The sequence below is a fragment of the Sorex araneus genome, chromosome 3, assembly GCF_027595985.1.
Source record: "Sorex araneus isolate mSorAra2 chromosome 3, mSorAra2.pri, whole genome shotgun sequence".
Classification (NCBI taxonomy): Eukaryota; Metazoa; Chordata; class Mammalia; order Eulipotyphla; family Soricidae; genus Sorex; species Sorex araneus.
Genome location: NC_073304.1, coordinates 170,433,445 through 170,458,659, shown reverse-complemented (window position 1 = coordinate 170,458,659; position 25,215 = coordinate 170,433,445). Strand labels below are relative to the sequence as shown.

At 47.2% G+C, this 25,215-nt stretch overlaps 2 protein-coding genes, 1 long non-coding RNA gene and 1 other non-coding gene across 6 annotated transcripts in view; 2 read left to right on the top strand and 2 right to left on the bottom strand.

The window, feature by feature from the left end:
- Positions 1-1,995: 1,995 nt before the first annotated feature.
- On the top strand, positions 1,996-14,800 carry MPZL2 (myelin protein zero like 2). 2 transcript variants are annotated; one of them, XM_055133254.1, is made up of 7 exons: positions 1,996-2,091; positions 2,597-2,716; positions 4,148-4,314; positions 5,568-5,778; positions 8,156-8,303; positions 11,730-11,805; positions 13,661-14,800. In XM_055133254.1, the coding sequence occupies exons 2-6, from the start codon at positions 2,659-2,661 to the stop codon at positions 11,791-11,793; spliced, it is 648 nt and encodes a 215-aa protein (XP_054989229.1). In that variant the 5' UTR covers positions 1,996-2,091; positions 2,597-2,658; the 3' UTR covers positions 11,794-11,805; positions 13,661-14,800. The 2 variants fall into 2 exon arrangements, with proteins under 2 accessions (XP_054989229.1, XP_004604780.1); XM_004604723.2 differs by lacking the exon at positions 1,996-2,091 and having other exon boundaries at positions 2,469-2,716.
- On the bottom strand, positions 10,852-17,654 carry LOC129403635 (uncharacterized). Its single transcript, XR_008629344.1, has 3 exons — positions 17,565-17,654; positions 13,446-13,530; positions 10,852-11,929 (listed from the first exon to the last, which is right to left on the bottom strand). It is a non-coding gene; the product is annotated as an uncharacterized LOC129403635 (long non-coding RNA).
- The window catches only part of MPZL3 (myelin protein zero like 3), a 25,820-nt gene continuing 18,024 nt past the window's right edge, over positions 17,420-25,215 (top strand). Inside the window, exon 1 of one of the 2 annotated variants that reach the window (XM_055133250.1) lies at positions 17,420-17,820. In XM_055133250.1, coding sequence (XP_054989225.1) covers positions 17,598-17,820 — 223 coding nt within the window. In that variant the 5' untranslated portion in view covers positions 17,420-17,597. The remainder of the gene's footprint in view (positions 17,821-25,215) is intronic. The other variant, XM_055133251.1, reaches the window with a different exon arrangement.
- LOC129403749 (small nucleolar RNA U3) lies at positions 18,522-18,732 on the bottom strand. Its single transcript, XR_008629427.1, has one exon. It is a non-coding gene; the product is annotated as a small nucleolar RNA U3 (small nucleolar RNA).

The window sequence follows — 25,215 nt, the reverse complement described above, 5'->3', positions numbered from 1 at the left end:
TCCTTTTATTTGTTTGTTTCTGGACCATACCCAGTGGCATGCGCCCAGGCAAGCCCAGGCAAGGCAAGGGCCTTGACCCCCATATTATTTCTTCAGTCTCTACCTTTCTCTCTTTCTCTCTCTCTCTTTAGGCGATGGGGAGCACACTTGGCAATCAATGCTCAGGTCTCATTTTTGCCTTGGCACTCAGGAATTACTCCTGGAGTTACTCCTGCTTGGGGTGGGGTGGGGTGGGGGCATATGAGATGCTGGGGATTGAACGTGGGTCAGCTGCATGCAAGGCAAGTGCCCTCCCGGCTGTGCTGTCACCCCATCCCCTTTCTTTTCTTTCCAGGCGGTGCAGGGAATCAAACAGGCAAGGAAACTCTCACAACTCTGCCTTCGCTCTCCCGGCCCCAGCCTCGGTAGCAGCTGGACAGTTGCAGCTTTGCCCAGGCTCTTGTGGACCAGCCTCCCGCACCACTGGGGGGCCAGTGGCCTTGGTCACGCAGCATGTTTGCTCTTGTCTGTGCCCTCTCTCCTCCCACCCAGGGAGGAGAATGTGCAGAGCCACTCCTGCTAACTGGATGGAGTTGGGCATTGCTGGCGCCAAGCCAGGAATCTGAACTTTGTTGAGGAACAGGATCTGGGCAGCAGCTGACCCTTTGCGCGGGCCACCGCCAGCTCCCGGGGCGCAGCTACCTGGGGCAGCCATTGATTCTCCAGCTTCTGACAACGGGCTTTTGTTCCGCTCCCCTGCCCCGATTCTTCTCCTGCCGCTTTTGACTGTATCCTGAGCTCCCGGGTGGGTAACTCGACCTCCACCAAACTTTGCAATTTGCTCTGGACTTCAACCCCGCCCCCACCCTCTTCCGCCCCCTCCTCTGAGGCTGCCCATTGGCCTGGGAAAGTCCACAAAGAGAGTCGTGTTTCCTTAACTCTTTTCCTTCCAGGCTCCTGGAGCCGCCCTCTGTGGACCTAAAGGCCAGAAAGACTCTGTGTTATCCCATCCATATCTTACGCGTTTGTTTTTGGGGCACACCCAGTGGTGCTTAGGGGCTACTCCCAGTTCTGTGCTAAGAGAGCTGATTTATCTCCCTGGCCCCCCAATCCCTGTGCTAAACGCTCCCCAGCATGCAGATTTTAAGGGGCTCTGACCTAGAAGCCGGTAAAGGAGCCCAAGACTTTGTCTGTAGAAACGTTCATTCCAGCAGAACCCCGTCCAGGCGTGGTGGCGGGCCGTCACTGGGGCTGGCGTGGACTGACTGGTCTGTGTTGTTTGCCTTCTCGTGGCTCCTGCTTGCATTGCTTTTCTCTTCTGCTCCTTTATGTCTTCAGGTCTGGAATCTGCCCTCGCGGTGGAATTTTCTTTTCTCTTCCTTCTTTATGGTCTTTTGTCTTTTGAGTCAGCATGTCCCGCCACCCGCCCCCCACCCTCCTGGCAAAGCTATCCAGGGTTGAACGAGAAGGTTCTGTGAATCACGACAAGCTTTCTAGATTGCTAATCCAGGGAGAAGGGCAAGCGTTTCTTCTGTTCAGGATCTCTGCTGTAAAGTCCAACTGCCACTCCTGGGAAGAAGCTACTATAAAGACCTGCCACTCTGGCTCCCCTCTTTTTCCTTTTTTTTTCTTTTTGGGTCACACCCAGCGATGCACAGGGGTTACTCCTGGCTCATGCACTCAGGAATTACTCCTAGCGGTGCTCGGGGGACCATATGGGATGCTGGGAATCGAACCCGGGTCAGCCGCGTGCAAGGCAAATGCTCTACCCGCTGTGCTATCGTGGTTCCCCTTTTGCCAGCCCCGGAGCACCCCTTCCCAGCCCCCTGTATGCTCCAAAGATACCAGATGAAACTGAGCTTTGTGGAAAGAACACGAGATTTAAGAGTCAAGAAAAGTCTCCGCATTCTGAGCTGGTGCTGTGTAACTGAACGAATGACTTACCTCCTCTGGGTGCTGGTGCTTAGGATTTCCCCCAAACCTGATGGGAAAGATTCAGGGCAGTGGGGGATGGGTTAGGACCTCAGCGGCCGGGAAACTGTGCCAGGGGAGCTGGGCTGAGGTCTCCAACGCTCGGGCTTTTAAAACACTGTTGAGATTTGTTTGGTGGAGGTGGGTCTGCGGGTCTACCCCTTCAGTGTAGGAGGGTCTGCTAGTCAAGGCGCCGGGATCCTTTGAGCTCCGGGTGGGGTGTGAGCAGCAGGACAGCAGGTAGTCGTGGGGCGGGGACTGGAATTCAGTCCGGCCCGGGGGCAGTGGAATCCCCGCAAGGCATTTTCGACATACACTTTCCGGGCCTGCTGGAAGCGCGTGTGGGCACCGCCACGGGCGCCGGGGGCCGTCCTGGCCGCTCCCACTTCCCGGCCGGGTCGCAGTCACGGCCCCGGCGCACTCGGTGGCTCGGGAGCGCGTTTGCAGTTTGGGACTTTGGGCGGACCTGCCCGGCGGGGCGAGGGCGGGAGGGACAGGAGGAAGGAGGGGAGCTGGGAGCGGAGGCCCCACCTTCCACGAGTGCTGAGTGCGCCGGGATGAGTCACGGGCTGGGGCGCTGAGGATTCCCAAAGGTGAGGGCCCGAGTCCTCGCGGGGCAAACGCCCTTGCTCCCCTCTACCCGCAGTGGCGTCGGCGGGCTGTCGCAGCCTCCACTGTCCCTGGGCTCCGGGGCTCCGGGCTGCCCTCATGTATGGCTCGAGCCCCGCGCGCGCGGCGCTGCTCCTCCTGGCCCTGCAGCTCGCAGGTAAGAACCGGCGCGTCCTCCTCCCCTGCCCCGGGACCCCGGAGGGTTGGTTTCGGGGGGCCGGGGGGGCCGGGACCCCAGCGGCGCTGCTTCGGGCTTTCCTTTATTCACTGCCCCGTTCCTTTGGCTTCGGGACCGGCCCTGGCTTTCGGTCAAACAGGTTTAGGTGTTCGAGGTAGGCGCGCGCGCGGGTTGCTCGGGCTCAGTTTACAATCCTTTTTTCCTCCCTTTTTCTTTCTTTTCTTTTTCTCGGTTATTCTTGGCTACTCTGAGTATCTCCTGCTGCAGGCAGGACTGTGTCTGGGATCTGGGGGGATCCTGGCACAGGGAGGTGGGTGTATGGAACCAAGATGATTAAAGAGAGAGACAGAGAGAGAGACCCTCTCGGCGTCCGAAACTCCCCAACGCGCACCGCTCCTTCTAGTCAAATCGGGGTAGAAACTGCCGCGATTTCTACCACATAAAGGGGACGTGGGGCAAGCGAGCCAGAGCTATTCAGTTTTTGCAGAAGATAAAGGAAAGAGATCCTTTCTGAAAACTGGCCGGCCTGCTCTGGGGCCATTAGATACCGGTATATACAGCAAGGCTCGTTTGAACACGTTTGGTTCATCGTCTATACCATATATACTGCGAGACTCCATTTGAACACGTTTCGTTCATCTTAGGATTGGTTTTGAAAACGTTTTTCGTTTTGGTTTGCTGCTTGTAGATTGTTACTGTGTAACATGTAACTGTAAATGTAACATGTAAATGTAACACGTAACATGTAAATGGAGGGTGGGAATGAGGGATGCTTGGGGGCACCCAATACTATGGTTCGGGGACCAAACGTGATGCTAGGGATTGAACCTGGGTTGGTGACATGTGTGGGAGACCAGTCCCGTAAGCCCCCTACTGTCTCTCTGGTCCTGTTACCAGTTTTTGTCTTGGGGCCGCTGCTCGTGGTGGTTAGGGCTGACACGTGGCTCTGTGCTCAGGGATGACCGGGGGTGCTCCCCTGATGCTGGGATGGAACCTGGGTGGTACGTGAGCCAGGCCAGCCTCCTACTCATGCTACTATCTCTCCAGCCCCACTTGGTACCGGTGTTGAAGCCAGGAGTTTTTGAGTGTCTGTGACCAAGCTAAGCACCAAGAAGGCTGTGTGGGATTTGAAAAACGTTTAAGTAACTTATGTCTTTGCTCTTGGTATCAAACTCGGACCCCACGCATGTCAGGAATGTGCATTGGTGCTGGAGCCCAACCCGGGTCCTAGGTGGTATTTTGAGATGTTTTGTGGGCATACAGGGGCGCTTTCAGTCCGAGTAGGCAGACTGGGTGAGGGAGTTTAGAGTGGGACTCCGATTCTTCCAGCATCTGCCCCCACCCAGCCCTCCTGTACGAGTCCTGGGGTGCCTCACCTGCTAACCTTTCTTTTCCTCTCCTCTGTGGCAGCTCTGTGGCCAGTGGCGGCGGTGGAGATTTATACCTCTCGGGTGTTGGAGGCTGTCAACGGGACAGATCTGCGGCTAAAATGCACTTTCTCCAGCTTTGCCCCAGTGGGAGACGCTCTGACCGTGACCTGGAATTTCCGTCCTCAAGATGGGGGCCCTGAGCAGTTTGTAAGCCCACTATCATCATTTTCTGGGGACCCTTGGTTTGGGAGACAAGCTGGCATGGCTCTCCTGGTCCTTCCTGTGTTCTTTTTCTTAACAACAAGCACAGGGTCTTGTTGCAGGAAGCTTGTTTGTGGGGAGGAGAGGCAGAAATGAGGGGCCAGTGGAGGGAGAAAAAAGAGATTCTTGTGAGAGAGCTATAGACGGGGCATTAGCCCTGTGGTGTCCCCCGCTTCACAGTCTCCTTGCTCTGGTACTGAATGCTTTGGTTTTTTTTTTGGGGGGGGGCACACCCAGCAGTGCTCAGGGTTTACTCCTGCCTCTGCACTCAGGGATTACTCCTGGAGGGGCTCAGGGACCATATGGGGTCCTGGGGATCAAACCTGGTCAGGCACATGCAAGGCAAACTCCCTACCCTTTATACTATCTCCCTATCCCAATTACAAATCGTATTATTTTACATTTTTGTATTAATTTTAGCACTGTAGCACTGTTGTCCCATTGTTCATTGATTTGCTCGAGCAGGCACCAGTAACATCTCCATTGTGAGACTTGTTGTTACTGTTTTTGGCATATCGAATATGCCACGGGGAGCTTGCCAGGCTCTGCTGTACGGGTGGGATACTCGTGGTAGCTTGCTGGGCTCTCCGAGAGGGATGGAATTGTTGAACCCAGGTTGCCCGCATGCAAGGCAAATGCCCTACCCGCTGTGCTATTGCTCCAGTTTGTATTAATTTTAAATAATATTATTTATGTAATGTTTATAGTACACATGATTTGTTTTATAAATTGCCTTAAATACTCTTTGGAAGTTTTCATGGTATAAATAACAAATTTAGAAATGTTGATCTTTTCAGAAAGGCATAAGCCTGTGTTTTTTTAAAAAATATATCATTGGCTAACAATACTATTGGATATCAGGATTATATCTTTATACCACAATATGTGTCTAAGATACACCAAACCCACCACTGAAATTTTCATATTCTTCTACCACAAAAGAACCTTCTACCCATTCCTCTGACACCCCTTCCCTTTAGATAAAAAATATTACAATTAAAAAATATATTATGTTTGGCACGGTGATTTACAGTACTGTTAATGATAGTATTGTAAAAACTATTGTGCGTACAATACTTTGTACATACAATGTCCTAACATTACATCCTGCGCTAGGATAGCGCCCCTCAGCCTTCTCCCTCCTGCCACCCCCACTCTGGTCCTGCTACAGCCGGTCTTTATTTGAGTCTCCTTTCTAGGTTTTCTACTTCCATGTGGGCCCCTATAGACCCACGGCTGGACGTTTCAAGGACCGGGTTGTTTGGGACGGGAACCCGGAGCGGAATGATGCCTCCATCATTCTCTGGAAGCTACAGTTTGATGACAATGGGACATACACCTGCCAGGTGAAGAACCCACCGGATGTGGACGGGCTGATCGGGGAGATCCAGCTCAGCGTTGTGCAAACCGGTATGCCAGGGGCCAGTGGTCCAGGGAAGTGGGAGTGCTTGTCGGAAGGAGAGGGGGCATTCTTTGAGGGCTGTCAGAGACTGGGCAAGATTGACTCTTGGGCTCTCAGAGCTCTAGAGGAGACGAAGAAAGCCTGGGGTTGACGGAGAAAGGTTTTGCCTGGCTTTGGAAAGAAATTGCAAGAAAGCAAAGGGACTCAGGGAATCTGGTACAAAAATGGCCATTGAGGGGCTGGAGCGATAGCACAGCGGGTAGGGCGTTTGCCTTGCACGTGGCCGACCCGGGTTCGATTCCCAGCATCCCATATGGTCCCCCCCAAAAAAAATGGCCATTGAGTTCATGCAAGAAAGAGAAAGCAGCTCTGCTGGGTGGCTTTAAATTGGTCTGTTGGTTCTTTAATTCACAGATGCTGAGCGGGTGTTAGCCACCACTGTCCAAAGTGTCCAGCAATGCTGTCATTTTATTTTTTTATTCTTTTTTTGGGTCACACCCGGTGATGCACAAGGGTTACTCCTGGATTTACACTCAAGAATTACTCCTGGTGGTGCCCGGGGGACAATATGGGATATTCTCATTAATTCTTCACAACCAGGCCCAGGAGACAGCTCACGAAGGACTGGAGCATGTGCTTTTCTTGCAAGAGCCCAGGGTTTATTGTTTTGTTTTTTCTTTTTGGGTCACATTCAGCGATACTCAGGAGTTACTCCTGGCAGTGCTTGGGGGACCATATGGGATGCTGGATATTGAACTTGGGTCGGCCGTGTGCAAGGCAAACGCCATACCCGCTGTGCTATCACTCCAGCCCCGAGCCCAGGGTTTTAATGTCCAGCACAGCCACTGGGTACAGCCCTGGAGGTCCTCAGTCCTGAATCCAGGAGTACCCCCGCCCCCCCCGCCGCCTGGTCACTGAGCATTGCTTGGGACCACCTCACCAAATAATAGAACCCAAGAAATGGATATTGTTCTCTCTACTTGACCCATGGAGGAAATGGAGGTTGACGTAATCCCCACCCCAGTCACACACGAAGTTGGTATTTTGGTGTATCATGTGGGGTGCTGTGATTGCCGTCCTTCAAGTACCATCCTCAAGGCCCCAGCCAAATAGCTGTGTGGAGCTGTGTGGCCATGGGAGAAGTCATTTAAATTGGACTGAAGCCATGGGAAGTCTTTGGAGTTCAGTTTATTTTTGTTTGTTTGTTTTGGGGTTACACTCAGCACTGCTCAGGGGTTACTTTTGTCTCTACACTTTGGAACTATTCCTGGTGGTGCTTGGGGGAATCTTAAGGGATACAGGGGATCGAACCCCAGTCAGCAGCGTGCAAGGCAAACTCCCTATCTGCTGTACTATCTCTCTGGCCCCGTTGGCTGTTTTTCCCCCTGCACAATGAACAGATTGGACCCAGAGGTTCTTCCTTTTTTTCCCCCAGGTATGGTGTGGGGCGATACCTGGTGATATTCAGGATTTACCCCTAGCCCTGCACTTAGGAATTACTCCTGGCAGTGCTTGGGGAACCAGGTGGGATGCTGGAGATGGAACCTGGGTGGGCTGTGTGTGCAAGGCTCAGGCTCCGGACCCAGAGGTTCTTAAACATACTTTAACGAGAGCGGTGGCCTGCTATCCGCTGGTTATGTGTGCTTAGGACACACACACACACACACACACACACACACACACACAGACGGGTGTGAATGTTGGGGATTTGCAGCTAGCCACAAGTTAAAGAACTCTATTCTGGGTTCTGAGGGTTTATTCAAATTGAAGTCAGACAAGAAAACAAATGACAGGAGTTCTGGGCAGGCGTCCCAGACTGGTTTAGGGACTTGTATGAGTAAGCAGCTGACTGTACCTCATCATTCACTTCCCAGTGGACAAGTGTTCCTTAAAGGTGCTTTTTTTTTTTTTTTTTTTTTTGCTTTGTATATCCATGAAGTGCTGGGTTGTACCTTTAATACATTTGCCTAAGTGGCTGACTAAACAGAGGTGACAGCCAATCGTGGAGAAAGAGTTTGTGTGAAGGATTTGAAGGCCGTTGGAGTGGAGCAAAAACTTTGTCCCACTCTGTTCTACTGCCCCAAAGTTGTATACATTTTTAGCATTCATCAGAATCAGCTGGAGGACATGTTAAAACAGATTTCTGGGCTCCACCCGCAATTCAGAAGATCTGGGTAGGGCCAAATAATTTGCATTTCAAAGCTCTCCAGTCCTAGTATGGTTGGGGCAACTCTGAAGATCACTGCTTGAGGATCTCTCCAGTTTGGCTGGTTTTCCAACCACTACTGGAAAGATAGTAGGGGAAAGGAAGATGCCAGTTGATGACGTAGATTTGATCCTTCTGTCTTTGGGTTCCATCTAATTGGGATCTTTTTCTCCTCACAGTACGCTTCTCTGAGATTTACTTCCTGGCTCTCGTGATCGGCTGCGCCAGTGCACTGATGATCATAGTGGTCATTGCAGTGGCCCTCTTCCAGCACTTCCGGAAAAAGCGATGGGCCAAGAGAGCTCATCAAGTGGTGGAGATCAAATCGTAAGGCGGGGCCTGTGCCGCTCTGGGGAGGAAGCTGGCTCCATCGGGCTGGCCGTTGGAGTTTGGCCATGTGACCCAAGAACTCATGCCCTTCCCTAAGACTAGATTTTGTACCAAAGAATTCAAACTCCATGGGTGGGAACTGAAAAAATAAGGGTGTGAATGAGTAACTATAAAAGGTTTCTTCATTTCACATGAGATTGTATTGTAGGATTCTAGACTAACTAGGATTTGGTGTGATAAGAATCTGCCGAGTACAGCCAGAGAGATAGTACAGCAGGTAGGGCAAATCTCTTGCACGTAGCCCACCCTGGTTTCACCCCAGCACCACTGAGGGTCTCCTGAGCACAGAGTCAGGAGTCAGCCTTGATCACAGGTAGGTGTGCTCCATCCCCCAGCCCCGCCCCCACCAGCCAACAAACAGTCTGCTGGAGTCATTGTACAGTGGGAAGGGTGCTTGCCTTGCATATGGCCAAGCCAGGTTTGATCCCCAGCATCCCATATAGGCCAGGAGTAAGACCTGAGCATCTCTGGGTGTGGCCCCAAAACCAACAAAATCTGCTATGTAAATTTTTGCTGAGGTGAGCCTCCTTTTTCTTTCTTTCTTTCTTTCTTTCTTTCTTTCTTTCTTTCTTTCTTTCTTTCTTTCTTTCTTTCTTTCTTTCTTTCTTTCTTTCTTTCTTTCTTTCTTTCTTTCCTTCTTTCTTTCTTTTTAAATTTTACTGAATCACTATGAGATAGTTACAAGATTTCATGTTTGGGTTACAATCACACAATGATCAAACACCCACCCCTCCACCAGTGCACATTCTCCACCACCAATATCCCCAGTATAACCCCCATTCCACCCTCCCCCTGCCTCCATGGCAGACAATATTCCCCATACTCTATTTTTGGGCATCATGGCTGGTAACACAGACACTGAGAGGTCATCATGTTTGGTTCATTATCTAATTTCGGCACACATCTCCCATCCCGACTGATTCCTCCAGCCATCATTTTCTTAGTGATCCCTTCTCTCTTCCATCTGCCTTCTCCCTTCCGCTCATGAAGCAGTCTTCCAGCTATGGGGCAATCCTCCTGGCCCTTGTATCTACTGTCCTTTGGTATCAGCCTCATGTGATGTTATTCTATACTCCACAATGAGTGCAGTCCTTCTATGTCTGTCTCTCTCTTTTCTGACTCATTTCACTTAGCATGATACTCTCCATGTCTATCCACTTATAGGCAAATTTCATGACTTCATCTCTCCTAAAAGCTGCATAGTATTCCACTGTGTAGATGTACCAAAGTTTCTTTAACCAGTCAACTGTTCTAGGGCACTTGGGTTGTTTCCAGATTTTGGCTATTGTGAACAGGGCTGCAATGCACATATAGGTACAGATGTCATTTCTACTGTGCTTTTTTGCATCCTCGGGATATATTCCCAGAAGTGGTATTCGGGGTCATACGGAAGCTCAATTTCTAGTTTTTGAAGGACTGTCCATATTGTTTTCCAGAAAGGCTGGACTAGTCGGCATTCTAAGGTGGGCCTCCTTACTGATGATGTTAGACATGCAACTGTAGGAGCCACTGGGCCATGCTGTATCAGGACTGTGCTGATGGAAGGTGCTTGGCTACCTTTCCTATAGAGTTTTATATTAATTCCCTTCAATATTCACACATTGTTAACCATCACTACTAATTTCAGAAACTTTTCTTCACATCCCCAAAGGGTACACAAACCTTCACTTCCCATCTACTTGACAATAATCTGAATATTTCCTGGAAATGGAATCTTCTAGCTTTTGTGCACGGAGGGTTGGAGGGGAGGGGCTAGTGTGGGAGATCCAGGGCCTCACACTTGGAAGACGGGTAGTATTGCTATGCCTTTAGCACATGTGGCCTTTATTATCTGACTTCTTAGGTTTAATATAATGTTATCAAAGTTTATCCATGTTATAGAGCATGCGATAATTCCTTTCCATGACTGCTTGGAGATATATGCCACATTTTGTTTATCAATTAATAGTCATTCAGGCTTTTCTCAATTTTTAGTTGAGTAGAACAGCTATATACATTCTTTTTTTTTTTTTTTTTTTTTTTTTTGCTTTTTGGGTCACAGCCGTCGATGCACAGGGGTTATTCCTGGTTTATGCACTCAGGAATTACTCCTGGCGGTGCTCAGGGGACCATATGGGCTGCTGGGGATCGAACCCGGGCCAGCCGCGTGCAAGGCAAACGCCCTACCTGCTGTGCTATCATTTTAGCACTTGACATTCATCTTTAAGTTTGTTGTAGACATATTTTCAATCTTCTGGGCATATATCTAGGAGTGGTATAGGTAACTATGTTTAGCTTTTGTTTTATTTTTATTTTGTTTTGGATTTTGGATCACACCTAATGATACTTGAGGCTCACTCCCAGTAGAACTCAGGGGACCAAATCATCCAGGCCTCCTGCATATAAAGCATACCTGTGCTCTGCCAAAGAGGGGTAAAAAAACATTAATTGGGGCTCATATTTGGCTTCCTGACCTCTATGGTTAGCTCTTTGAGGAATTGCCAGAATTTAAAAAAAAATAATAACTGCACCGCTTTATATTTATTTTGTATTATTTATTTGTGTTTTGGGCCATACCCAGTGGTGCTCAGAGATCATTTCTGGCAGGGGTTGGGGGACCATAATAGATGGGGTGCCAGGGATCGAACTTGGATCGACTGCATGCAAGGCAAGCATCTTACCTGTTGAATGATATCTCCAACCTCCACATTTTTTATTTTAATGAGTCACATTGATTCCTAATTCTATTGCTTGAGCTCTGAGCCCTATCTGAGACCCCCAGTCGAAGTCCTACATCATGACAGTGTGTGCCTGTGCCAGAGCCTTCTTATCCTCAAGAAACGTTTGCTGAAGAACCCCGCTGATTTTATTTATTTTTTGGTTTTGGTATCACTCCTGGCAGGCTCCGGGGACCATATGGGGTGCTGAGCTTGGCTGCGAGCCAGGTAAACATCCTACCCACTGAAGTTATCACTCTGGCTCCAACCCCGATGATTTTAGAGCCTAATGAACGCAACTCTGTGATTCTGCTTCAGATAGCATCTAAGCAATAAAGATGACTTCTAGGTCAACACAGAACTTTTGAATAAGGCATAGGACTAGAGGGAGGCTGTTCGTGGTAAGAGAGAGATGCTGCCTTAAATCACGGGGGTTCTCAAATGAGGTTCAGAAGGCACAGGCTCACGTGGAGACATGAGTGTTTCTGGAGACATAAAGCGGACCCGTGGTTCAGCTCCCAGTGAGTTTGGATCTGCTCCCAGCTGCACTGAATTCTTCCCAAGTGAAGGAGGAAAACCTCCTGAAGCTTTGCAGGCGTTACCCCTCGCTGCACCCCAGTCTTCTGGTTTTATTTACCTGACTTCAGTTTCTGTGTCTCTGTTACAGAAAAGAAGAAGAGAAGCTCAACCAAGAAAAGAAGGTCTCGATTTATTTAGAAGATACGGACTAACATGCTTAAGGGGTAAGCTTCACAACTGATTTCTCTGCTTAGCTTGCCCGGCTTCCCCCTAATGTGGGTTTCCCAGGGTCCTCTGAGTGTTGGTGCTCTGTATTCCAGGTGGCATGTCCTGTGACAAAAGTCAGAACTGCAGAGGCATGGAGAGAAAAATCTGTTAGTGTTCTGGTGGCTTCTCCTTGGCAGGTGTTTTAGGATTACAGAGCCATAAATCCTAAGATTAGTTGAGGCTCTAGGGTTATACTTAGCACCAGCAGATTAATATTTTGGGTTTTTTGCAGGGTAAGGAATTGGTCCATACCCCACAGTGCTCAGGGCCTACTTCTGGCTCAGAGCTCAGATCACTCCTAGTGATATGGTGCCTGGAACCAAACTAGGTTTTGCCACATGGTAAACAAACACCTTAACCTTGTAACCCCTAAACTGGGACCTCCCTACATGCACTGTATGCATTCAACCACTGAGCTCCATCGCTAACTTGTTTTGTTCTAAGGTGACCATGGTATTAAGAGAACAAACTTACTAGAAGTTCCTGATTTTGATAGAACTTTTGTTCTATTTGGAATTGATTTCAGCTCCTCTCATTTAGGTATATGCTCCCAAAACCCAATTTTGGGAGCATATACCTTTGTTTTTCCATTTTTATGGTTCATGAGGCTTAAAATATAGGATGATTTTCTTATGATGAAGATCTCTGTTCTCCAAAGTAGACCCACTTTCATTAAATTGCAAAGAATCCATTCTTATAGCATAGAGTTCTGGTTCAAGACCTCGAGGATTTAAAAAATAAAATATGGGGAAAAATGAATCTATTGTAAACCTAGAAAAACAAATCTGGTGTGTGAGGGAGATTTTATTGAGGACAATTGTCTCTTTAAAATCAAGCAGATGGGAGAGAGCACATGCCTTGCATGTGTGAGGCCCTAGATTTGACCTCCAGCTTTTTCAAAAACAAAAGTAAGATTCTCTAGCAAATCAGGGTCATGGAAAATAAAAGATGGGTGCATTTTTGATGAAAAAAAAAAGGCAAGGAAATAGAATCAAATGTAATATGTGATCACTCTGTGGATACTAATTTGAACAAACTTTCTAGTACAATCCAGTAAAAGGATTTGGGGGTACAATTTAAAGTCTGACATGTGCAATTTTACAGATAGTATTAGGGAACTGTTCCCTTTTATTAGGTACAATAAAGGTAATCTGGTAACATAGAAAAATGTCCCCATCTTTCAAATAAGGACTAGAGCATTTAGGGTAAAACCATAGTAATTTTCCTTAAAAATAGGCCCCCAAAATATAGCCAGTAAGGAAAACATTGCTTTACAGTTCAGTGATGGTTTGTGTATTCCATATTTTCTCTATTTTTCTGTTTGTTTGACTTTGATTATAGTAAAAGAGGGGGCAATATGGGGAAAACAGAGGAGAAAAGAATATATGTATTTGAGTGCGCTGTACTGTTTATGAAAGGCAGAGGCCTAGGAATTAAGGCTACTGACCCTGAATACTAGAATCCAGGAAACTTGCAGTTAAATTAGGGGGAAAACACAAATATGGTGATAGTATTGATGGGATGTGGCTTGATGCTTGAAAGCAAGATGCAAGGGCCGGGTACAGCAGGAAGGGTGTTTGCCTTGCATGCAGTTTACCTGAGTTTGATCTCTAATTCCTGATATCGTCCCCCCCAAGGTCACCAGGAGTAAGTCCTGAGCATCATTGGCTGTGCCCCTTCCCCTGGGAGAAAAACAAAACCAAAAATGGCTCAAATGTCTGAGAAAAGAAAGAGCTACTTAGAGTTATGATGCCAAGCACTCCTGTTGCATACTTCCCAAATATGTTATTCATTTAAACTTTTGTATTGCAGGAAGCTAAAGATTTCCAAGAACAAGAGCCCAAGGAGAAGCTGAAGTCAATGGAAACTTTGCTTTGGCTTTTCCCATTGTGACCTGACTTCCAAGGAGCTCTCCACCGTCCAAACACCCACTTAAACAACAACCCCCAATCAGCCTAGCATGTTGCTAAGGTTTTATTTCATTTTAGAGCACAAATGGTTCTCAGATGCTCAGTAGCTTTTGTCTACCGAGAAACGACGTTTTTGTTCCTGAACACTCCTTGATTATGACTTCTGCACACATCCGTGCTGGCATCAAATGAGGAAAAACAAATGCCACATCGTCATGTCATTTTCTCTAATATACTAGTTTCTAGTTTCATTTATTTGGCGGTGCAGGAGATTGAACCCAGATTCACCTGCACACCTGGGAGGGCCTCCCAATAGACTCCCAATAGATTTTTAGGGCAGCCGTGTTTATTCACTCCTCACACAATGAGAATGTAAGATGATTTTTTCTCAGCTGCTTTTAACTGATAAACACAGCAGGCTCCATTCAAATGGTTCAATGATAGTTTCGGTTTTCGGGCTATCCTGGGATACCGCTCACTTTAGTTCTTTCAAGATGATAAGTTGGGTTTTTTTTTTCTTTCTTCTTCTCAGTTGATCCAAAGTTTACAATAGTGTAGTCAAGTTCTGAAAAGCAACCCAAGAATGCAGCCCTTCCTAAAAAGCAAATGACTGCTTAGTCGACTCGGAACCTCCCCTTCCCTCTCCCTCCCTTCCCCCCAATCCAATGATTTATACTAACAGCAACTGAGCTAAGTCTATGAGGTTTTGACATCTGTAGGCTGGAATCATTAACTAATTAGACAGAGGATGCAGACAGTATATACAACATAAAGAATTTAGGGTTGCTGAGGAAAAGCAACATTTTAGTGATGATAGTTTTGTTGTTTCTTTTTTTTTTTTTACAAAGCTATGAAAAGTTCTGAAAACTGGAAGAAACTATTTTTTGTTTTACTTATTTTTGAGAGAGAATATTTGGTATGGGGCAAAAGAAAAACAACCAAAACTAACAATAAAGCTGGCTTTATTCCACACCCCCCACTCCAGTATTAGTAGATAATAAAACTTTTTAAGTAGGCTATGGAAAGAAGAACATTTTCTTAAAAAGTGTCTAGTTTCGGGGCTGGAGCAATAGCACAGCGGGTAGGGCGTTTGCCTTGCATGCGGCCAACCCGGGTTCGATTCCCAGCATCCCATATGGTCCCCTGAGCACCGCCAGGAGTAATTCCTGAGTGCAGAGCCAGGAGTAACCCCTGTGCATCGCCAGGTGTGACCCAAAAAGAAAAAAAAAAAAAAAGTGTCTAGTTTCCCTGTGTCTTTCTGAATTTAGGCTACAATAGATGTTATAGAAAGAAATACTTAAGTTTAGTCACTCCCCAAATCTTAGTGTCTGATATGACTGGCTTGAAAATGCTATTTTCTTCCAGCCAACTGGAATTTTCAAACCAATTCTCTGTCCTTAAATATGCTGATTTTTGATAATTTTCCATGACTTTCATACAATTGGTATACTCCCCATGTAACTTTGACCTATCTCTGCCTTTTATACTATTTAAAAAAGTAAAGTTTTAAAATCCAATTTTGGAACTAAACCAAAATCTAAGGTTTGTATTATCTTTAATTTACATTTATGTTTCTTTTCCTGAATCAAGTTTTGACACTGTAATAACTGGATATTCTTCAAGCTGATGATTCTATAAGTGTAATGAAAAAGTAATTTAAAATTCATAGAGTAGTTTTCCAGCAAAACTTGTAGCTCCTGTCTTGGCTAAATATCCTAGGGTTAATATGGCTCTGCTATTCAATGTCTTCTTCCTAAAGAGATTTTTGTATTGTAATTTATTTTTTATTATGCCTTAAACATTTATGTAAATACATTTTAGTAATAAAGAATTGTCAATTATATAATTTGCTTATATACAAACATTTTACATAGCAGGCGGCAGAAAACAGATGGATAAATATTTTACCTTCACTTAATTCTTAGAGGCAACCTGGAGTCAATGTATAGAATGAAGTTCAATTGGACCAAGAAAACTTTGCAGATTTCCACAGAATTTTTTTTTTTTTTTTGCTTTTTGGGTCACACCCAGCGATGCTCAGGGGTTACTCCTGGCTTTGCACTCAGGAATTACTCCTGGCAGTGCTTGGGGGGACCATATGGGATGCCGGGGATCGAACCCGGATCGGCCGCGTGCAAGGCAAACGCCCTACCCGCTGTGCTATTGCTCCGGCCCCTCCACAGAATTTTTATAGCGCTTTGGATAATAATGCTTTGGATAACAGTTTCATCTATTCCATTGTTACTCCTATATTACCTTTTTAATTTTTTTTTTAAACAGGTGGGTGTCACGTGGGCTACCCCAGGAATGCTTTATTTATTTTTATTGAATCACCATGATAGTTATAAAGCTTTCATGTTTGAGTTCCATTCATACAATGATCAAACACCCATCCCCCCACCAGTGCACATTTTCCACCACCAATATCCCCAGTACCCCTCCCCAACCCCATCCCACCCTTCCTCCTGCTTCTATGGCAGACAATTTCCCTCTTATTCTCTCTTTACTTATGGGCATTATGGTTTGCAATACAGATACTGAGAGGCCATCATGTTTGGTCCTTTATTTTCAGCACACATCTCCCATCCCAAGCGATCCCTCCAACCATCAGTGACTTAGTGATCCCTTCTCCATCCCAGCTGCCTTCTCCCCCAGCTCATAAGGCAGGCTCCCAGAAAAGCTTTAAAGGGTCAGGTGGCTATAGGGATTAGACTCGGGCCTCACACAGGCTAGGCACGTACTCTACCATTTAAGCTACCTCCCTGAAACCACCTTCTGCTTTTGTTTGACACAATTTCACTGAGGTAACACTGGTTTATAAGATTGTTCAGGTACACTGTAGTGTTACTGTAGTGTAGCAACATTGGCATACACCACCATGATTGCTCCCAGAAGTCTAATTTCCATCCATTACCATCCAATTGACTCCCTTGACTCATTTTACTAAATCTGCAACCCCTTTCTCCTTTGGTTACCAACTTTTTACCAGATAAAACTGCCAGGGCTTCTCTCTAGTAAAGGAGATAGCCGGATAGTCTACTTGACTTTTCCCCCCAAGCTGAAGTATGTCTTTGTTTCCCTTCTGTGTCATTAAAATCAGATTGCAGGAGAATGGGCTGATCCAGGCCGACAGCAGGGTTTCATAAGAATGTGATACCACCTCTCCAAGCACTGTCACCTGATGACAGCGTTTCTTTCTCACTTTTCCAACCTTAAGATAGATGAATCCATTGCCCAACATTCTCACTTTTCTAACCTCAAAAGATGCAAATCCACTTCCTGGCTATTATATGCTGCAATGTTGACATCACCCCCCTCTCCACTTTTTTTTTTTTTTTTTTTTTTTGCTCTTTGATTTTTTGGTCCACACCCTGCTGGCTACACCCAGCAATGCTTGAAGTACCAGGGACCTGGTGATCAAAGCCAGGACTCCAGCACACAAAATTCCTTCTCTTTCTCCCTCCCCAGCTCCTCCTCCTCCACCCAGAAGGGCTAGGGATGACTCCTGGCGGTGCTCGGTGCTCGGGAGACCATCTTCCCCTCCTGGGCTGGCTCTCCAGCCCTACTGCCATCCCCAAACCAGTTTAACTCCCTCTCCCCACCCCCACTTCACGTAGGTACTACGCAGGATGCCGGGAGAGTTAGGTAAGAACCTGAGACTCCAGGCACAGATTCTCCAGGAAAGTGGGTAATTCTGATCCGGAATGATTCCCCAGGAGCCCTAAGTTTATAACAACAGATTTTAAGAGGAAAAAGACTTCTGGAAGACCGGGGAACCAAAAAAACAAGCAAACAAACAAACAAACCAGCCAGCAGTCGACTTCACTTTCAAGGAAAAGATGCAGATGCGGGTCGGGGAGGCAACCCAGGTGTGGCTCTGCAAGGACCTCGGCGTCGCTACGGCAACCCGGGCTGCGTCACTTCCGGCGTTACCTGTGGCGTTCCGGGGAGCCGTAAACAAGGTGTGCGAGCGCCGGAGAGCTGTCGGGATGCAGCAGAGCGGAGCGGCTGGAGGCCGTGGCTGCGCGCTCTGGCCCCTGCTGGCGGTTTTGTTCTGCCCCGGTGAGTGCCCCGCGGGTGCTGCCCACTTCCGGTCGGGGGCTTCGGGTGGAAGGTGGCTTTTCCGGTTCCGGGGGCGGGGGGCGGGGGGGCCTCAGGAAACCCCCCCACGAGCTTCTGGGAAGGAGCCGGGGAGCTGGGGTTGGTGCAGTTTCCGCCCATTGAGGGGGGCTGGCGGGGCCTTCCTGCCCCACCACCTTCCGTGACCTGCGCTGGTCATTTGTGGTGGTTCCAGTGACCCGACCCCGGGGCTTGGGCTTTGGTGATGGAAATAGCTGGGGTCGACTGTGCTGGAGTTTGGGGGGCTCCCTCCGGACACTCCCCCCCTTAGTTAGCAGAGGACAGGTTTAGCGTGCAGGTTACTTGGGTGCAATCTCCCAGTCTTGTCTTTGGGAAAGAAGAGCTCTGGGGGAATTTTTATTTTTGGGAGATGGTGGCAGGGCCTATGAAATGACTCACAAGATGGGCCGGGACCTCATGCTAATAACGACGCCTGGGAAGAAGCGTCTGCTTGAGCGTTTTAATAACTTTTTAATTCAAGAAAGGGCCTCTCCTGTGAAAATTGGCATCGCTTAAGTAGTTTCTAGAGCCACACGATGGCCGCTTCTTAAAAATCCGCGTACTTTTGGTTTTTATGTCATCTTCAAATTGCATGCCTTTTAGTCCCCCCTAACACCCTCCTTGTTTATTTATTTTTTACCATAACCACTCAGCCGTCGTCCTCACCCTTTTCCTCTTCCAAGGGAATAGAAGGACCATCATCAGTGACAAAGGCAGTTGCAAAAGCAACACCAGGATCCGGCTTCCCGCCTAGGAGAGGATGCGCTGGCTCCTCCCCGTGGTTTAGGTGCTCTGCAGAGCAGAGGAACTTTTCTAGGAATAATCTGTAGAAATGATCCCTGAAAGTATAGTCTTCACCCTCATTCTTTCGAATGCAGTTCCTTACTGAATTGTACGCCCTTATGCGTGTCAGTGCCTTTCTGGGGAATCATGTCAGAATTGGCCCGAGAATGAATTGTTGCCTTCATAAAATTGCCCAGTGGGCAATAGGAATTTTTGAAGGGGATGTCACATAAGGACTTTAGGTGTTTTAAATTTCAACAGGTAAAGCCGGGGTGTTATAATGTATTTGATGACTAATATTCATAATGCCAGCACAACACCCTCCGCCCTCCCTGTTCAATGTGTCATCACAAGTATTCAGTTTTTCAATGAATTTTTTTTGCAATAGAATAGACTGACCTACTTCCTCTACAGAGAATCCCAGTTTTATCTCTTTCTCTCTCTTTAACACGCACAGTCAAAATGTTCAAATTGTGTCTTAGTGAAAAAACATTCTAGAAATGATTTTTTCTTTTGGTTCAGAGTTTAGAATGAAACCCAATGCCTCATACTTGCAAGGTATGCACTAGAAATGCTTGTTTCTCTACCCCCCACCCACCCTGAAATGAATTTTACTCAATTAAAACTTTAATTTGTATTCTAGTCTACTAGTATAGCAACACTGGTGTTGATGTTTATGGTTTTGATGTACAAAGTTGTTGCACTTTTGCTGCAAAGTGCCAAAGATCCTTCATCCGTGCTATGTTGCTACTAGAAACGGTGTTTTTGATTTTAACCTTGATGTCATTTCACATTCTTGGAAATTCGTCCATGAAATCTAGCAAACCAAATGACTGTATGATGAAAAATTTAGCATTTACCTTAAAAAGAAACAGCATCATCATCTTTTTTTTTTGTTTTTTTTACTGAGGCATTGTGATTTACAAAGTTACTCATATTGAGTTTCAGGCATATAATGTCTCAACACTAACCCTTTCACCAGTCTCCCCTTCACTTCACCAATGTCCCCAGTTTCCCTCCCACCCACCAGTCAGCTTCTGTGGCTGGCATCCTTTTTTTTCTTCTAGGCACTGTGGTTTATAATACTAATAAAAGCTTTATTGAGGTAATAATTCCCATGCCATACACTTTACCTATTAAAGTCTATAATTTAATGGTTTTAGTATATTCATAGAGTGTCTGTCTGATCATTTCTACAGGTTCAGAAGTTTTTTCTTTCTTTAGTTTTGGCCACACCCAGCAATGCTCAGGGGCTACTCCTACCTCAGTGATCAATGGCCTATGTGGCAGCAGGGAATGAATCTGGGAGTCCTGTATGCAAAGGATGCATTTCAGCCTTTTGAGCCATCTCCTTAGTATATTTTTATCTCCTCGAAGAGCAACCCCATATCCATTCACAGTCACTCCCCATTCTTTCCCTCCTCTAGCCCTTGGCAAACACCAGTCAGCTCTCTAGTGCTATGGATGTGCCTATTTAGAATATTTCACATAAATGACATAGTACAGTATGTGTTCCTTTGCAAGTTGCTTCAGTGTTCCTCCATTTGGGGAGTGAGGGGTGAGGGGGCCTTTGTTTAAAGTCTTTTAGGTTTAGTGCCACTGTTTGCCTTTCTAACTTTAAACATGGGATCCGTTAAATTACAAGTTTGAGGGCTTCTTAAGTCATAAATATTATTCTAGCATATGGTTTATTTCAGTAGAAATAGATTTGGCAACCTAGCATTCTTACTTTTGGAGGAAGGCATGCACAATGGCCCAGAGGCTTCCCCCAACATGGTGGTGGGGGTCCCCCAACTAGCACCTGGGGGAACCCAGACTGGGCTGGCACTGGGGATCGAATCTGGTGAACTCCAGTATGCAAAGCTTTACTCCAGTCCTTTGAGCTGTCTCCCTGGCCATTACTTACTTTATTGGTTTTGGTTTGTTATAGGGTCACACCTAGTGGTGCTTAGAGTTGCTCCTGGTGCAGTGCTCAGGGGACCATGCAGTTATAGGGATCTGACCCTGTGACCCAGGCCTTTTTTTTTTTTTTTGGCTTTTGGGCCATATCCACCAGTGCTCAGGGGTTACTCCTGGCAGTGCACAGGGGACCATATAGGATGATGGTTATCAAACCTGAGTTGACTGTGAACAAGGCAGGCATTTACCTAAAAAATTACATATTTTTCCTACTCTGTTTAAATATGCTTTTTTTTTTTTGCTTTTTGGGTCACACCCAGCGATGCTCAGGGGTTACTCCTGGCTCTGCACTCAGGAATTACTCCTGGCAGTGCTTGGGGGACCATATGGGATGCTGGGAGTCAAACCTGGGTCGACTGCGTGCAAGGCAAACGCCCTACCCGCTGTGCTATTGCTCCAGCCCCACTTTTTTTTTTCTTTTTGGGTCACACCTGGCTATGCTCAGGGGTTACAATGTCTGGAGGTGCTCAGGGAACCATATGGAATGCCTGGGATTGAATCCTGAACCCAGGTTAGCTGCGTGGAAGGCAAATGCCCTAACCGCTATACTATCACTCTTGCCCCCATTAAGTATGCCATTTTATGAGTCAAAGGTCTTTTATTTTGGAAAATTGAGTGTACAAAATTGAGATTTGAGGGGCCAGGGTGATAGCTCGAACATTGATTTTAAAACATTTCTAATTTCAATTTAATATAGTTAGAGAAAAGTGCACATACTATGCATGTTCAGTGCAATGAGGTTTCAGAAGCTACATACCCAGGTAACCAGTATCCCAAACAGGATCTGGAACATTCCAGGGGCTCTAAAGCCTTCCTTGGGTTTCTCTTCAGTCTTTATCTCTTCTCTTCCCAAGGGAGCCAGACTTCTGATGTCTGAAGTGTAGCTTAGTTTAGTTCATCTGTGTATTTTATTTGTCTGAAGCTATCCATTAAAGACCTCACTAATTCTGTGTTTTGAATAGGTGACTTTAGTAATTGACAACTTGGTGAGCAAAACTATGACCTTGAGTACTGAGTTCAGTATACACAAGGAAGAAGTTAGGGTAGATGGTTTTGTTGATAATGTGCTTATGATAATTCAGTAACCAAAATTGGCTCAGTAAGTATTGAAACTTGTCCTTTCAATGCTTATAACGAAGATTGATGGAAACTGCTGGTTTCATTCCATTGAATAACTTACTGAGCATCCATATCCATTACCTAGCGTGCACTAGGTTTTGGTCTATGGGAGAAGACAGACAAGTCAATAAATAATTGCAGAATCTAGCACTAAGTGAGCCATGCGCTAGGAACCACGGGAGCAGGAGGCGTGGCCCTGGTTGGCCATAAGGATCCAGGGACAGTTTCCTGGAGACGTGGTCATGGTTCATCTCCAGGATAAGGGTTCTTAGTTAGGGAGTGAGGAAAATTTCAAACAGAGAGGAGGGATTAAAGGAGTTTGCAGACGAGTTTTCTGAAACTGGTTTTGATTGGTTTAGCTTCAGTCACAGAGCCGGTGATGCCCTTCTCAGCTAAACCAACCTTCAAGACATTGCCTTTAGCTTGAACTCAGCCAGTGAGTCAGGGTCTGCAGACAGGAAGCCTCAGACCCTACACAAGGGGTGCTTGAATGATTATTTACCAGCCCACCTTGCATGTCACGGTTGGTTTAGCTAATCTGGGTCTCCTGCCAGCACTGGGATTGCGCGCGATTCTTGGCTTGTTCCTCCCTCACCAGGCTCCTTTCCTGCTTTGTTCTCAGTTCTTTAGGCGACTTGCCCACCTTGCCCGGGCTTCCTTCCTCTGGCTTCCGGTGAAGAGTGGCTATTGGGAGGCCCTGATGGGCAAGCAGGTGGAGGAAGACTCAGAGCTTTTCTTCCTGCTCCCTCCCTGTTTCAGTGCTGGGGTCAACTCTGGTAACATCTTTCAGGCCTGGGGTGGCTGCGGGAGGGTGCACTTGCTGACTTCCTTGATCTTGGAAAAGTCCCTGTGACAAGTGACTCTTATCCTCTTCGGAATCTCAGCTGTTCATACCTTCTACTTTCTGCCTGAACCTTGGCTCACAGACTTGTCTTCCCCCTAGCTCACTTGTTATGTGGGAAAGGGCGGCTCCCCAGAGAATCTGGCCCTTGTTGGGGAAGGGATTGAGGGGAAGGAACATCAGGCTGGCAGGGAACCCAAGCTTGTAGCACTCAGTCTGGGGTTCTGTAGTGGTGAGATGCCAAAGGGTGTCTGCTGTAGCATTTGGACACTCACAGCGGGCAATGGCCAGTAATACAGATCGGAGCATCACTATCCTACTAGCCATTACTCTATCCATTAAAGTGGACAGTGTGCTGAGTGAAGACTCGTGGGCTTAGGGTAGAACTTGAAGGAACACCAGTGTTTAGGGCTGGGTCAGAAAGGAGCACCCTTAGAGATATAGGGGTATTTGTGTGTGTGTGTGTGTGTGTGTGTGTGTGTGTGTGTGTGTGTGTGTGTGTCTGCGCGCCTGCTACAATCAGTGTGGAGAGTTGCTTGGAATGACGCTCATGAGATTCTGATTTAAAAGTCTAACCTAGATCCTAAGCCAGGACTGACAATTTTTTTGTAAAGGGTTATAAAGTAAATATTTTTGACCTTATGGGCCATGTAGATTCTGTTGTCATAGCACAAAAGCAGCCTTCGACAGTAAATAAATGAATGGGCATCTGTTTTGCAAATAAAACTATATTTGCAAAAAGATAATTCTATTCTAGATTTGACTCGGAGCCAGAGCCTGCTGATCCTTGCCCTCAACCAATTTGACGTTATCAGTTGCCTTTTTTTTTTTTTCCTGGGAGGGAGTGGGCCTCCTAAGCTGTGCTCAGGGATACTCCCAGTGGTATGTGGCCTGAATGTGCACTCCTGAGGGTTTGTTGCTCTGGCCTGGTGATGCTCTTTGGGCATGGTAGAACAGAGCCACCAAGGCCAGGTGGCCACATGGTGGCTCAGGGTCACTAAGATCATATGGCCATAGGGTGGTACAGAGCCACAAGGCCACATGGCCACATGGTAGTACAGGGTCACCAAGGTCATGTGGCCACATCGTAGTGTAGGATCCACCAAGGCCACACTCCGGCTGTGTTTGAGGGCCACCAAACTGTACTCAGAGGTGCTGGAGACCATGTGGTGCCAGGGATTGATCCCGGGGCTCTCATACACAGCACATGTACCTTTGAGCCCCAACCCTGTCTTAAGTCAAGCTTCCTTTCTCACTCGATGATTGTGGTAGCTTCTTAAATAGTCTCCTGTTCACTTTTTTAAAAATAAAATAAAAAAGAAATTGAATCACTATGAGATACGCAGTTACAAAGTTGTTCATAATTGAGTTTAAGTCATACATTGTTCCAACACTTGTCCCTTCACCAACCTAGAGTTCCCACCACAGTGTCCCAGTTTCCTACCCGGTCCCCCAGCCTGCCTCTGGCAGACACTTTTGACTCCTCTTAGAGTCTTCTCCAGAGTGATTTTCTAAAAAGGCAAACTTGGACACAGAGCCCCTCCCTCAGTGCACGTTTCAGGGTCTTTCATGAATTCCGAGTTTTCAGGATGAGGCCCCAATCTCTGAGGCGCCACCTGGTTGGGTTCCTGCTGTCCTCCTGGCCGCCTGTCACCCACCTTTGTCAGCCTGCCTCCAGACTGGCCAGCTGGCTCTGCACCTTCCAGCCACTTCCAGCCCTTCGGATACTGTGACCACCGCCCCTAGGGTGCTCTCCAGTTCCCGCTTTCTCCCCCTTCCCTGAACCCCATAGATGTGACTTATTCAGGCATGTGTTCTCTCCCCACCCCAACCAACTGCAGTTCCCACCGCCGCTCTCTTCGACTTCCCAGAATTCGCCATGACCCATTGGTCTGGATGGTCACTTGAGTAATACGTCCGACTTCCACTATGCTTAAAGCTCCAGGACAGGGAGTTGATTCATCTTGAGTCCATTGAATGCCAAGTTCAGAGGGTTGCCCCCAGCAGAAGCTTGAGAAAGGGAGTTTTAAAGCAGGAGGGGAGGAGTGAGGGCTTGTCATTATCAGCTCGGGGTAGGCAGGGCCGGGGAGTCCTTTGAGAAGGAACCAGAACTGTCTGGATAGGAAAGAGTCCAGCAATGCTTTTACTCCTCGGATTTGACCTTTCTAAGAACTGGGAAGTTGTAGCAGAGTCCAGAAGGTACTGTGGGGGAGCCTCAGGTCGGGGCGGAGGGAGCCCCAGGAGTAAAGCACACATTCACATCTCGAGCGGGAGGAGAGAGGCAGTGGGAGGTGATGGGAAATGACGCCCGTTGAGATCACTGCTGCCTTGTTCTAGCTGCGTTTGTTTGTTTGCCTTTTGAAGGATGGGGAGACTTCTGTGGGCGCAGGAGCCAAGAGGAGAGCTCCTCCTTTAGGGGAGGAGAGTGGGGACGGGGCTGTCCCCAGCAGAGAAGGGGGCACCTTCCTTGCAGGGGTAAGGAAGCATGCGGGGCATTTCAGGTTGGGAGAGGGCTCGGAAGGAGGAAGGCATGTGGCTGGGCAGTGCAGAGGGGACTCGTCTGCTGTGGGAGGGGTTTTGCCTGCACAGAGCATGAAAGATCATGCAGAGGTTGGAGCAACGGCTTCTGTCTGAGT

Bases quoted from the DNA above. Each gene is read 5' to 3' on its own strand.
- MPZL2 (XM_055133254.1), top strand. From the start codon at position 2,659: ATGTATGGCTCGAGCCCCGCGCGCGCGGCGCTGCTCCTCCTGGCCCTG. The intron at 4,315-5,567 runs GTAAGCCCACTA...TCTCCTTTCTAG, and splicing joins ATGGGGGCCCTGAGCAGTTT to GTTTTCTACTTCCATGTGGG. The intron at 8,304-11,729 runs GTAAGGCGGGGC...TCTCTGTTACAG, and splicing joins CAAGTGGTGGAGATCAAATC to AAAAGAAGAAGAGAAGCTCA.